Source organism: Branchiostoma lanceolatum, chromosome 5, assembly GCF_035083965.1.
Source record: "Branchiostoma lanceolatum isolate klBraLanc5 chromosome 5, klBraLanc5.hap2, whole genome shotgun sequence".
Taxonomy (NCBI): Eukaryota; Metazoa; Chordata; class Leptocardii; order Amphioxiformes; family Branchiostomatidae; genus Branchiostoma; species Branchiostoma lanceolatum.
In genome coordinates this window covers 6,930,605-6,945,581 of record NC_089726.1, presented here as the reverse complement: position 1 = coordinate 6,945,581, position 14,977 = coordinate 6,930,605, and the positions used below count along the sequence as shown (strand labels likewise).

The following is a 14,977-nucleotide window of genomic DNA, read 5'->3' as shown; positions in this document are numbered from 1 at the left end:
ACAACTGTATTTGATCCTGCAATGCATGATGTACCACAAGCGCTATGATCACAGCTGCTAAGCCCTTGCCTATGAATCCTCTCTTACACAACATTGCATGTAGATTAGCTTTACAGAGACATTGGTCCTAGAACAGCTGCACTTCTTGTACAATGCTAGTCTGTCTTTATTATTTGAAAAACCTCTTTGAGCATAGTATGGGGGTCTTATAAAACTATGCACTCACTATTTAAGAGAATTTTTTTAACCTGTATCATTCTGTATCATATATAGTCACTGCCTTGTAGTGCTTAAGTTGGCTGTGGTGCGCTTGAAACTTGGACTCTCACTTGAATTCTATTCTACGGCAGAATTAGGAGAGGGCAAGGTTGAAGAATAAGCCGATCCATTCTGCATTGATAAAATAAAGTAAATTTGTACATGAAAGGTGCAAGACTGGTAGTATTGGTGCAGATGTCAATACAGAAATCTTGTCCCCAGCCCATTATATAGATGTGTGTGTGTCCTTTCATTTCTCTAAGGCGCAGTTTACATTACGTTTTTCGCGTCAGCGGCGAAATTTCCCGCTGTCGGGAGGCCGCTGTCGCGACGTCTCTAGACACACCGCCCGGAAATCTGACAGACACCTGCGGTGCTTGCATTTCGCCATCTTGTAGAAAGTATCGGGCGTAAGCATAACAAAAGCAAGAAACAAAATTGTATGATTGTACAACGGTAGACGGCGTCTCCCCGCCCGTATTAAACTACAATGCAAAGCCTTGTTTATGTGTAGATATTCCATGCTCATCACTCGTAAATGTGGGGAGGGGGGCACAAGTACGATAAATATATCCGCGGGGAAATGAATGCACGGCACAAAAGTCGCCGCGGATCCCGCGAATCTCTCTCTCTATATATATACCGGGGATCTAAGTAGACTTACAGTATGCTAATCAACGCGTGCTTTATGCTAATCGCCGAAACCCTGACTCCCGCTGACGCGAGCCCGACGTATTCTCTTTAGACGGAGTTTGAAGTTGACGGGGACTCCCGCTGTGCTGACGGGCGACGGCTTCGAAGCTGACGGGAGAAAATTTGTTGACAGCGGGACTACGTCGACGGGAATTGTCTTTACACGGGGTTCCCGCTGTCGCCAGTGGCGCTGACGCCAGTGGCGCTGACGGCAAAAGTATAATGTAAAGAGAGCCTAAGAGAAAAAATATGGGGAGACAGCAGACTCCATTAGTTTGATTCTTTTACAGTAATGCCGCAATATTTGCCAAATCTCTGTAGAGTGCATTAGCACGACGCACAATGACAGATGGACGGTCAGTACAAAGATCCGGTACGGTACTTTATTGCCAGCTGCAGACACACAGACATATGTGAATGCCAGACCACTCTGTCTCTGTCGCCAAACACTGAAGATAATCAATACCCTAACTGTGTTAGCAGACATTCACACACGCCTGTACAATAGTCCAAATGAAATTTTTATACATCTTAAAAGCATTGAAAGGTTTACATCTGTGATATCTTAAACAAACTTGGAAGTATATTGCAGTGATGGGCTTTTCTTTACCCATTGACAAGCAAAAGCAATTGTACAAAGTATCTAATTTAAAAACTTTTGAAATGATACATTGGATGGGTCTTATAACACATATATAAGTCTGCAATCCCTAAAAATACTTAATGATAATAAAATCTTGACATTTAAGAGAGAAACTCTGGCACCCTGTCTTGCGTTCATTCTACATACATAGTTGATTTGATAAAGCACAATATTGCACAAGTAGCATTGAAAGTAGTGACGTTGTCAACAGACAAAACATTTCAAACTCGATACTTTCACTGATATCAAAGAGGAGGACATAGATGACGCACATTAGTGATTCTTGTTACTACAAGTCAAATCAATCACAGACTTGTCTGTGCCAAGTCTCTGCAAGCCATTAGTATGAATTATTCAATACAAAACTACAAAATTGCATGATTTATTCACATCCTCTATAATACAATAAAGACACAGCTAGCTGATGATTTAATCAGTTCTAGCTATCAGCTTTTTTAGTGTAATGTTTTTCCTCCCCTTTCAGGGAAATACCTTGTTTTGATTTTGCTGCAATGTCTTCAATGTAACCGTTGTTTTGTCACAAGCCTTATGTCGGAAATGTGTTACACCTTCAACTATATATGCAGCAGAAAATTGTCTGCATCCACAGTCACATGATACATGTAGTTGGTTAAATTGCTGCTTCAGGTATTGGATTATGTCTATTGCCGTATATTTACCAATCCTAATAGCTGCAGTCTCACTACTGATTGGAATCATACATTGGTTAGTGCCATGTACATACATTGGTGAACATGAAAGCAGATTGGTGGTTACAAGTAGCCCTCGTAGTTGACACTCTTGTTTCTTTACTGTTGTGAATGTTCATTTTCCACCCGTCATTGTAGGCTTAAACATGATACAGTGTACCTTTACATTGCACATAGAAGGAATATAATCATGACATAAATTTACATTTCAAGAAGATGCATTAAGCAAATAGACATAATGTTAGACAAATGTAAACGATGCCTTGTAATTTCCACTTGTGGAACTACAAATTGTTTTACTTTCTAGGTATTTGAGATAGATGTATTTTTTAAGGCTAAAATATACCATTCAAATGGGCCATTTTTTTAGATTTTAGAGTGGAATGATTTTACTGTGAAATAGTGGAGGGCCATGTGTCCATTGTTCAACATTTGCCATGTTAGCATAAGCCTGTACATATAGAATCATGTGGCTCGGCTTAGCTAGATTTGTGTGCATCTAGAATGAGGCCTTGTATGCAAGTGTTTGTATTCTCCTTGCAGAATTTGCAGTCTTCTCTTTCTGTCCTGGATTATATTGCAAGAAACCATGAAAAGTTTTATTTTAACTTTGGACCTATTGTCTGACAATTGACTTACTGTCTGCTGACAATTGACATGTTGTGTTACCATTGTCAATATTTAATGACGGAGGCCATATGACATTATTATTATTATCATACTGTCTGCAGAGCATTGGTTTGATGCCTTGAAATGAAATATTTTCATACATGTACATCTTTGCCTTTTTCTATGAGACCTGTGTGATGTTCAACTCCAACTGCTGCTTAGCACATTATACCACCATGGCTGCTTCCATTAGCTGGCATTGACAGGCTTAATTTGCGACTGTACAGATTTTGAAATCTTAAGTAGTATAGCTACAAATGTACAGTCATCAAAATTCTTCTTGGCCTATCCTAACCTAAGCTGAGAATGACTGTCTTCATCTTATCATAAGCAGCCTCAAACGTTTTGTTCCTTGATATAATTCTGGCCACAGCCTTTGTTGTCTACTGAGTTTGACCGTTTTCTTGGAACTGATGATGCAATAGGTACAGGCACATCTGCATCTGGCCAGCCTTATACCTAGATAAGGATGATGGAAGCAGCATCCAGCTGAGAAAATGTTGGAATGCTCAATAATTTATCTTGCCTAGACTGCTGTGTATATGGTATACAATATTCACCTCCGACAGCGAGCTCTCAGGAAGACAGGTGGTTATCCTGTGTACATCTCTAACTGTGTCAGTCCTTATCAGATGGTTTTCCGGGGTACATCTCTGTTTCAAATCTCGTAAATTTGCATTTGTAAAAGAGATTGGCGTTCAGTGGATTTTTGGTAAGGCTGAAAGATGACATGTGTTTGTAAGGAGCAAGTTTGGCTCCAACCCAACAAGTCTGCACATTGCCAAATTTTCTGCCTGTAAAAATGAAAGGTGGTTGGCCCAAGAGAAGGCTGTAGGTTATGATGACCAACAATTTATAAGGGAACGCAGTTTTCTGATATTGGATGCAGAATTTAACTCTGATCATGATGGATACTTGTTGTCAATTTTCTTGCTGATGCCATTAATGTCCAGTTTTTAGAGCTTTTTAAAAAACAAAATGCAGCACCTGGACAACCTACCATACGACTCTTTTACACCTGTTCACTCAAACCTAGAGTTTCCCTACACTTAATAAATAGACAGGAATTGCATGTTTTAGTTGTTGTTAGTACCGTAGTACTTTTGATGTAAGGATCAAGACATTCAGTAGTTTCAGAGCAACAGGAGAACACATTTTTGTACAAGTCCATTGCACTTAATTATATGTATTCATTGATTCAACCCATGAGTTACACATTTCTTACATTCAAGACACAAACTGGGAGTTCGGAGGCGTGATCTCAGTTGTTGGTGTTCCTGTTGATGTACTGATCGAGTTCTTTGAGCGCGACATAGTCTGTGAGGACCCTCGGGAGGGGCAGCTGGGCGACGGTGCACTCCCTGTGGTCCTTCAGGTGTCTGCGGATGGCCACCCGCGCCAGCTGCGCCAGGCTGCACGGGTTACGGGACAGGTGGTGCAGCCACTTCCAGAACTCCTTGTGCGCTGCCAGCTGCTTGGGAATTTCCCCCGTCTTCTGGAAGAACGAGAAGATTGTGATTTTGTGCAACCTGCCAAGTCAAACAGCTTGTGTATACTATAAGTTTGATTGGTTTATAGGTTATGCTGTAAACAAGATAACCAATTAACTCCTGGCCAATGATATTCCATTTGAGTCAAGCCCTTGCCTGAAGGATGGAGTGATTAGATTTTGGAAAAGATCAAGAAGACTGGTGTTGGGCAACAGGCAACCATCTTCTTGGTTAGTTCATCGATTGGTTGGTTGGATGGTTTGAAGTTTATCTTGTACACATGATCACCAAAAGAATTGTATCTCCAAAGATAGATAGTCCTTGCCTGAAGAAAGAAGTGATTAAATTTTGGAGAAGATATGGATTAAGAGCTCATCAATACAGAGCACAATTTTTGAGGACTTTCCCTCAATATGGAGAAGACCCCCCCCTTTTGAACTGCAAACCGAAGGCATGTAAAATCCTAGATTTCACAAAGGAATTTTTGATAACAACTTAGCCTTATGCTAAGGTAAACATGTAACCTCTAGCCCACAATCCTCCCCTACCTGAGTCTTGTATGTCATCCTGGTCCCAGTATCCCACAATCCTCCCCTACCTGAGTCTTGTATGTCATCCTGGCCCCAGTATCCCACAATCCTCCCCTACCTGATTCTTGTATGTCATCCTGGTCCCAGTATCCCACAATCCTCCCCTACCTGATTCTTGTATGTCATCCTGGCCCCAGTGTCCACCAGTATCCTGAGACACTCTAGCTGCCCAGCTGTGGCAGACAGGTACATTGGTGTCACACCCCACTTGTCTCGCACGTCCACATCGGCACCATTCTGGAAAACGGAATGATAAAGCAGAGGTTTGCAATGTCTTGTTTAGAATGGTAGAATATTATGCACTGGATGGCCTTTCAGCACTGTGGTACCAGTGATGTTACCATTTGTGGTATCACTAAGAAAACTTTGCTAAAGTTGCCAAGTCCTTTCAGTATTATGAAAATTCCATATCAAAGATACAGCTTATGGCTGGAGATTTTTTCAGTGGTATATCTATGGGAAGATTGAATTGACTTCAATATAGAAGAAGTACTATGAAAAAGTAATGTCTTGAACAGAATGATAAGGAGATCTCCACTGGATGGCAATTCAGCACCATGTATCACTTATAATTTATTACTATGTTGTATCACCGGGAAACGTATATTCAGTTGTCCGCTCCTTTCAGTTTTATGAAACAAGAATACAGCTTTTGGTTGGAGCTGTATGCAGTTCTGTATAGAAGTAAAAACATCATTATGTTCTTCAATATGTGATGAGGGATAAGAACTTTGATGTCAAAAAGTTGAACAGAAGGAAATTCAACCTTGACTGGACGGCATTTCAGCACCGTGGTGTTATATATGAAGACTATGGCTTAAACAGAGATTTGCTTATTCTACTGTTAGTGAAGGAAAGATAATGCAGTTTTCCCAAAATGGAAATGAATCAGAAATGGATATCATTACCTAAAAGGAAAATATGATTCTAAGACATATTTACAGCTGAGTATTTGTACCTGCACCAAGAGTACTATATGGTTAAGAGTTGTAAGTGGCCGTCTAATCTATCCCCCTCTTTAAACGGTAGCAATTTGCTTATTCTACTGTTAGTGAAGGAAAAATAATGCAGTTCTCCAAAAATGGAAATGGATCAGAAATGGATATCATTACCTAAAAGGAAAATATGATTCTAAGACATATTTACAGCTGAGTATTTGTACCTGCACCAAGAGTACTATATGGTCAAGAGTTGTAAGTGGCCGTCTAATCTATCCCCCTCTTTAAACGGTAGCAATTTGCTTATTCTACTGTTAGTGAAGGAAAAATAATGCAGTTTTCCAAAAATGGAAATGGATCAGAAATGGATATCATTACCTAAATCGAAAATATGATTCTAAGACATATTTACAGCTGAGTATTTATACCTGCACCAAGAGTACTATATGATCAAGAGTTGCAAGTGGCCGTCTAATCTATCCCCCTCTTTAAACGGTAGCAATTTGCTTATTCTACTGTTAGTGAAGGAAAGATAATTTAGTTTTCCAAAATTGGAAATGGATCAGAAATGGATATCATTACCTAAATCGAAAATATGATTCTAAGACATATTTACAGCTGAGTATTTATACCTGCACCAGGAGTACTATATGATCAAGAGTTGTAAGTGGCCGTCTAATCTATCCCCCTCTATAAATGGAGCAGCCCTAAGGAAAGTGGTTTTTAAGATCCAGCATGTTTACCTGCACCAGTAGCGCTGTACAGTCGGGGTACAGGCTGGCTACAGCATGCAGCGGGGTGGAGCCGTGTTTGCACTGCATGTTGACCATGGCACCATGTAGGATCAGCTCCTCCACACACTCTGTGTGCCCCTTGTACGCTGCCCAGTACAGGGCCGTCTTCCCGTAGTAGTCCGTCTTGTTGACGTCACAGTTACCTGTAGAAAAAGGAGACAACAAATCTCGATGTCAAATGTCTATAGTACTAGGGCCATACGGCTACACCCCTATGTTCCAGACCTACACCCCTACATGTATGTACCTACACCCCTATGTCCCTACACCGCTATGTTCCAACACCCCTATGTTCCAACACCCCTATGTTCCGACAGCCCTACGTTCCGACACTTTTAAGTTCCTACACCCCTATTTTCCAACGCCCCTATGTTCCAACACCCCTCTGTTCCGACACCCCTATGTTCTGACATCCCTATGTTCTGACACCCCTCTGTTCCGACACCCCCATTTTCTGACACCCCTACGTTCCGACACCCCTATGTTCCCGACACCCCTATGTTTCGACACCCCTAATGTTCTGACACCCCTATGTTCTGACACCCCCTAAACCTAACCCTTACATAGATGTGCCAGAATATCAGGGCATCAGAACATAGGTTTGTTGGAAGAAGGCTGTCCCTGGTCCACACAAGGCTGATGATTCTCAGATGTAAAAAGAAATCATGATTTTTGAGCTGAAAGACCAACATGAAAACTGAGTTTGAGCTTGCACTATGGTTTTAGGAAGGGAATGAAGTTATATTTTAGTTTTCCTCTCGGCCCCCAATGTTCTTCTCCTCTGTCAGACGGTGTTAGATTCGTGCATGCATTCAGTTATATTGCATCTGTTTAAAGAAAAGACGAAGATCAGAGTTGGGCAATATGGTAAAGGTAATAGTTTGTATGAAGTGCTGTCTGCCTACCTTCTTCTATTTTAGCTCTGCAGCATTGACATATTACTATTATTACAGATAGCAAAAACATATTCTTTTATATGATAAGCTAGAAACTCTCCCGAGAAATTTGATATTCCAGGCATGTTCAGCACATCTTTTTTATCCTGGAGTAATATCACATATGACATGCCCCATGGCTTTGCAGTTGCCTGGGTGCAAAGATGCATACATGGGGTGATTGATATGTTAATTTCGCCATGTGCCGTTATCAGATTTTCACCTTCGAATCGTGCATTCAGCTGCTGTTCCCAGCCACTCGTAATGCGGTAAATAAGTAATGAACGTCTGCCTGGGGGATTTCCTGCATCCCACCAGGCATCAAGAAACATTTCCATCCCCCCTGCAGGCTCTAACTTATACATGCTTCATCTCAACTTGTCAGCTGCAAGGTTAAAGGTAATCAGGAAAGACATCGCAGTCCAAGTGCTCGATGTAAAACGAATTTGCTCTTCTTTTAAGTTGCTCTTTGAGCTCCATCATAAAACCGAGCTGTGACATTTGTTATTTTGTCAGACATGCAATATTGGTAAGCTGTGTTCATATGACTGTCAAAACTGAAGAAAATCTGATTGTTTCAGGAAAGACATCACAGTCCAAGTGCTCGATGTAAAACGAATTTGCTCTTCTTTTAAGTTCCTCTTTGAAGTGCATCGTAATACCGAGCTCTAACGTATCTATTATTTTGTCAGACGAGCAAAACCAACAGGCTGTGTTCATATCATAACTGTCTACTCTGAAAAAAATACCTTGGGCAGGTATTGGCAGGGACACCCCTATGTTCCGACACCCCTATTTTCCAACTCCCCTTTGTTCTCACACCCTTACATTCTGACAGTCCCCTATGTTAGAGTTATAAGAGGGTTGTCAGAACATTGGGGGGTTGGAACACATGAGTATGACCTTATTGGTTGTTTTTCTACAGTTGTTGTTTTCAAATTTAAAGTATATGGTGTTACATGTATTTCATATTTCAAAATCAATGCTAGACCACAGACCCATATTTCATGTATCAGAAATCAAAATTATTATATTGCCTTGGAATATTATTAATTGGTAGTTTTCATCGCAAGCTTCCTTACTTCCCGTAGTTTCCTGACGTTGTTCAAGGCTGATTTATGTAAATCCACTTTTCCTTATCGCCGACACATAGTTGTTGAACCTCAAAACACTTAAGTACCATTAATGTGATTACCGGGCGCCCCCTGGAGATATTAGCACATTAATACCAACACTATGCCGGTAATGCCATTGACACCCTGAAGACTTGACGACCTGTTCCTGTATCCAATCCCTGCACAGATTATCAATTTAAGTGGGATATGAATAACTTATGACAGATCCAAGAGGAACTGGAACTGTTTCCAGTTTTAAGGATGTTATGAATGGGCCGTGGAGCACAAGTATGGCCGCCTTAGTAGGTGTATGGGTTGGGCTTTTTTTTTTGCTTGTGATATGTGCTGGTTTTGGGGACACCCCTATGTTCCAACACCCTATGTTCTGACACCCCTTATGTTCGGACATCCCTACGATAGGGTAAGGGTTTGGGTTAGGGGGTGTTGGAACATAGGGGGTGCCGGAACGTAGGGGTGTCAGAAGATAGGGGTGTTAGAACATGATAGGTGATGGAACAGGGGCGTCAGAACATAGGGGTGTCAGAACATATATAGGCCCGGTGTCAGAACATTGGGCCGTCGGAACAATGGGGTGTTGTAACAAAGGGGTGTTCTAACAAAGGGGTGTCCGAACATAGGGGTGTTGGGAACAAAGGAACTTTTATATTTTCTGTATGTCAGTTAAGATTGTACCAAGTTACAGCAGGCTTATGGCTGGCGTCTGTCAGAAACAGGTTACAATCAGAAAACTGCACACAGTAAGCCCAAAAAAGACCAACACATGATAGATCAAACTAGTCTGCTAAGTAGGTTAAACAAGTCTCCCTTGTGTCAAGTGCTGATTTGTAGTCATGTCTGAGGAATGGCCGGATTATGCTTCACTCAGCGAGATAATATGTCAGATAACACTATTATGAAACTAGGCCAAGCCAGTCAATACGTCGTGTAAAAGACATTTATGTGGATCATAATGTGTGAAGGTCACTTATCCTATTTGAGGGTCAGAAGCAAAGATGGAACAGTTACTGATGTTTGAGGTTTCTGATGTTTGAATGGCATAGCTAGGTCATGCATGCAAATAAACAGTTGACTTTATAGAAGTGGCACTTTATATGACATTTAACTGCCAGGTAGTCATGCTTGGTTCCTGATTGGCACACTTGTGTATGAACAGCTAGTGCTTGAACCATTGGTAACTTCTTGATATCAAGGTATTACTCATCATTGAAAGGACAAAGCAGTAAACATCTAGTTTTGGACCTTTAACATTTGATCTCAGATGAAGTTGTCGTCTGAAAGATTCTGCAGCATTGTACATTTCCCAACAAGATTTCTACAGAAGATTTCTGCTGATTTGACTTAAGGATTGTACAATGTCATCTGCATGCATATCCCCCAGTCTGCCTGGAAAATTGGATTGAGTTGTCAACTTAAGAGGTCTAAACATTTTAAATTCTTTGACCTAGAACTGAGCTAAGCTAAGCTAAATTTGGTCACTTGAATGCAAAGAAGACTGCAGTATGATTGTCGAAAATTTGATGTATCAACCTTTTGTGTTTAAACAAAGTTTTAGCTCTGTACTACAGTCAAACCTGTACAAGTGCCCACCTTTACATACAGACCACCTGGCCAATGTGACTTTTTGGTGGTCCCTTGGATTCATTTTCTCATCGACATGAGCATTAGAATCCTGTCTATAGTGACCACCAGTCCACATAGCCAGATTTTATTGGTCCCCTGAGTGGTCCTCTTGTGAAGTTTTGACTATATAGATGAACTATCATGCTAGCCTAGCCATTCGTAAGTAGTTTCATCAAGTTGGTAAGTCACCGAATAAAAAGACTCTTGCCAATTGAAAACGAAGTGTTTTATTCAACCAACATTGCGGTGACCGTCTGCACAAGTCATGTCACCTTCCTCAGCTTGCAACACCTTAGCTGTAGGGCAAAGTGAACCAGTCAGAGTTGCCCTATTAGTAAGGAAGGTCACAGACGGTCACCAAAATGTTGGAATAAAACACATGTTGGAGTAAAATGCTTGTGTACAAAGAGTCTTTTTTATTTAGTATAGCCCTTGTTGACCCACCTTTCCTGAGTGCTGCCCTCAGTTTCTCCACGTTGCCGTGGCTGGCGGTGTAGTGCAGCTCTGTCCAGTTGTGGTTGTAGTTGGGAGGCTTTCTGGGCAGACACGTCTGTTTGTGTTGTCCGGACATGCGACAGTCCAGCATGTACAGGGAGCTGCTCTTCACACCCATAGTCCCAGAATGTCTCCCCACAGCCACCGTAAACTTGGATAGAGAGGCTTGGATACCGCCGAGTTTGGTTCAGCAGAACAGCATTCACTACACAATGTTTTAGCTGTTGTGTGCAGTCCTTGTTAGGTTTTTCCAAGGGTTTTCCACAGCTACTACTTGGATAGAGTCTCAGGCTTGGATTTCGTCAAATTTGGTTTATTAGAACGTCATTCACTACACAATGTGGTCGACTCTACTTTAGATTTCACTGTTGTTTGTGGTCCTTGTAACTTGCTTTTCAGTTGCCCAAGATTGTTTTTTCACATTCAGGTAAATTCAGAAAAATCTTGAATCCCAAGAAATTTTTTTTTTTTTTTAAAGAAAATTATGAACTTTACCTTAGAATTGCAGCATCTCTTTCCTTGGAGATCAATTAAAGTACATCGGACAATGCCTTAAATTTGAAAAGAAATTTAAAAAAAAATCAAAAATACTGCAAATTGCAATTTCCCGTGTTAATCTTGGCTATTTTGGCATTACAAGTTACACCAGCAGCATTCAAGCACTTATCACACTCTTTTTTTTTCAGATGAAGAAAAGCATCAGTCACTGGCAGTTCAAAGTCCCACACACAGCTTCAGAGGTGAAGAAGGAAGCCTTAGAATTCCACTTCGTCACATCAGCACTTCTGCTTCACCAGCAAATTAAAAGAGTTGTCTCCAACATCTTGCACATGACCATCGCTGCAGGGTGGGTCCATTGGGGGATTCTTCTACTCCTGATGTGGACAGCTGCCTGTACTTATACCCGTGGGGATCCTCCTGTCTGCACCTATAATAGCCCTTCCTTGAAGCCGATGTCCTCTTCAATCATTCTGTCGATGGTGGAGAAATCGGGAGTCCAGTTTCCTGCACTGCGTTGGCAATCTGCTCAGCCTCCCTGGAACAGACATAACGGGTCGATTGATGAACGTGGCAGTGAACATGCTGTGAAATCATCAAGCCGACAGAACCAGGCTGTACTAAGGCTGCACCAATTCAGTTTATCGGTTCTCTGACATTCTTACATACATTTCTAGCTAGAGGACATCATGAAAACCAAGGAGGACATCAGGAAAACTTGCATTTGACTAAAAGATGTTCACTCCATGAAATTGTGTACAGATTTTGCCTACAAACACTATTTTCATGTCAATATACCAATCTAGCATTATCTTTTTTGAATCCTAGAACCAAGGAATTGAATTGGTGGGTACCAATGACTTCACCTGTTTTGAAAATCAGCTGTCGTGCATGTTTTTTTCTCTTCTCAGCAGGAGGGGAATATAGCAGAGGACTGGAATTTCCGACATTTTTGTTGATGTATAGATGCCGTTCAAAAATGATTTCGCTTGATGCGCAGACATCTGTTCCGTGCATATTTTGCATTCCTTAATTGAAATTAATGTGCCGTCAGGCGTGGGGCTCTACTACGCAATGCCCTTCGTCCCAAACAAATACTCTCAGTGCTGCGTTAGTATTGATTTCCTCATAACACGAAAGGTCATTTTAGAATTAATGTTCTGAGAGCTGTAATTTAGACAAATGCATTTTGCCAGGCTTTTGGTGTGTCCTTTCCTTTCACTCGCTGGGTGCCGGTATCACACACACCTTTTGGTATTTCTAGACTTAATTTGATTTGATTTTATGAAATAAACTGTTTTTTTAATGTATTACACTGGCGACCAGCAATCACGTTTCTTGCAGTTGCTAATGGCAGTGTAGTATGTATGTAATAGAAAGCTGGCATTTGTTTGTAGCAGAGGTGACCAGGTGTGCTTGGCTAAAAAGTTGAGCCATGATAGCAAAGTCACTAGTTAGGCTAGTACTGGAAAATCATTGTTCCACCACAATTGAGGATGACAAAAGAAGATTCATAGTACATGTATCTAGAAGTTTTTGGTCAACAATTTGTTGTCGATACTTATTCCTGATTTCAGTTAAAACTTATAATCTGTATAGCTTACCAAATAAAGGGGTGCCTCAAGGATTCATTCTGGATCCTCTTTTGCCCATGAAACTTTTTTTTAACTTTCTAGTGACATAGACATGTGAATTTGATGAATATCTTTGATTACTCTATTTAAAAGAAGGTCAAATTCATGTGTGGCCCTGGTAAAAGCAATCAAGTAGAGGCTACTCAAATAAAGGGGTCCCTCCAGGAACCAAGCCAGGTCTCACTTCTGCCCATTTAAATTTTAAGTTTCCTGAACTTTTACACCTTCTTTTGACATGGACACCAGATTTTGATTATCGTTGGTCATGTTGCATGCCGGAAGGTCAAACGCACTGTGACCTTGGTTGAGACTAATCAAATAGAAGCAAACTGTAGACAGCTATTAGGTTTGATGTCTGGTTCCTGATTGGTCTCTATGTTGCTATGATACATGTGCGTAAATCCTGTCCTCAGCATCGATATCATCACAGCAGCACTTAGCCTGATTACTGTGTTAGCACGACAAAACTCCAAAGGGATTGTCTCGATGCAATTGTATCTTTCTCTCTCATGTTAGCTTCAGTCCTTGATACATGGACATCTAAGCTTCAACTTATATGATTGTATTGGGCAAAATCTGATAGGAGCTAAAGTTGTTATTTGTTTTAATCTGTATTGTTTGCATTCCATTGTGTGTTTCAAATAAATTTGCAAAAGTTTGGGGGATATGATTCTGAATAGCTGTGATTTTAAGATATTTGAGAAAGGCCCAAAGACAACATTGGTATACAGCTTATTAGTATTTAACAGTAATATTATATGGTATTTTTGTAACATAAGACATGCATTAGCTTTTGCCTTGTACAATAAGGATTTTTTTTCTGGAGATTGGAGAATAAAGATTGTCAAATGTGATATGAATATTAGCAACATCTACATATTAGCAGGAGAATTATGACTGACAAAAAGTACAAAGAGTTTAAAATACAATGTACTTGTTCAACAATGTCCTGATTAGTGCAGATATGAAGAGAAATTTGCTGCATCCAGAAACAGATGGTACCTGATGAGTAATTGGCACTCTTCATCAGGCCTTCCCGGATTTGTCCAATAGAATCATTTGTTTCTTGACCTGGTTAGCTGCAAGCAATTGTTCATGACGAATGCTACAATCAGGGTATCAGCCAAGTACCATGTTTCTTTGTTCCACATCAGGTCTAAATCCCTTTTATCTACAATGGATTCAATCAGGAGTATTGGGTGTTGGATATCGGTTCTTTGTCTACAAGATTTAGCTTTTAAGGAATGTGGTAGATTAAACTGACCTGCCATCAATTTCTTATCAAACTGGATGCAATAGTCTGATTAATGTCAGTTGTGCTCAGCTCCAACCTCCTTGCTCCAACAAATTGATCCTGTAGCTTTGTAACTACATTGTATGGTAGAAAAAAGCATTTAAGTGTAGATGACACTTCAATGCAACATTTTCTAATCAAACAAATATAATCATACATCGAAAGACATGTTAAAAACGAAATTTGTCAACATTGACAACAAAATGCTGCATGCACAATGAAATGTGACAAATATCATCTGTAATAACGCTAATTGCTTTGCTGCACACAAGTTTTTATAATTTCATGCCATTATCAGTCAGGTTTTATGTTTTCCGTAGACTGTTCCACTTTGGGCAAGTACTTGAGCTGTGAACATTACATTTTCAATGATTTTGTTTATTTTGAGAAGGAACTAGACTGCTTAGATCCACTTCCCAATGCCTGCTTCTCTGTCTATAGTACAAAAAATGTAACTGTTGAGAAGTGCATCTGTTTTAATTTTTAAACCTGTGCAAAGATGGATGTCAATCTAACATTATATGCAATAAATAATGATCACAAAGTCATAATGTTTCTTATAAGTTCTTTAATTTGAGCC

The 14,977-nt window shown here is 40.4% G+C and overlaps 2 protein-coding genes across 3 annotated transcripts in view; one reads left to right on the top strand and one right to left on the bottom strand.

Annotated features, from left to right (window-relative positions):
* Positions 1-13,096, top strand: part of LOC136434701 (pseudouridylate synthase 7 homolog) — a 32,385-nt gene extending 19,289 nt beyond the window's left edge. The window contains exon 19 of the mRNA XM_066427701.1: positions 11,658-13,096. The gene's annotated coding sequence lies outside the window, so the exon portion shown is untranslated. The remainder of the gene's footprint in view (positions 1-11,657) is intronic.
* On the bottom strand, positions 1,961-11,658 carry LOC136434706 (ankyrin repeat, PH and SEC7 domain containing protein secG-like). 2 transcript variants are annotated; one of them, XM_066427711.1, is made up of 4 exons: positions 10,921-11,658; positions 6,735-6,928; positions 5,162-5,290; positions 1,961-4,468 (listed from the first exon to the last, which is right to left on the bottom strand). In XM_066427711.1, exons 1-4 carry the CDS (start codon positions 11,087-11,089, stop codon positions 4,235-4,237), a joined length of 726 nt encoding a protein of 241 aa, XP_066283808.1. In that variant the 5' UTR covers positions 11,090-11,658; the 3' UTR covers positions 1,961-4,234. The 2 variants fall into 2 exon arrangements, with proteins under 2 accessions (XP_066283808.1, XP_066283809.1); XM_066427712.1 differs by having other exon boundaries at positions 1,961-4,465.
* Positions 13,097-14,977: the final 1,881 nt, after the last annotated feature.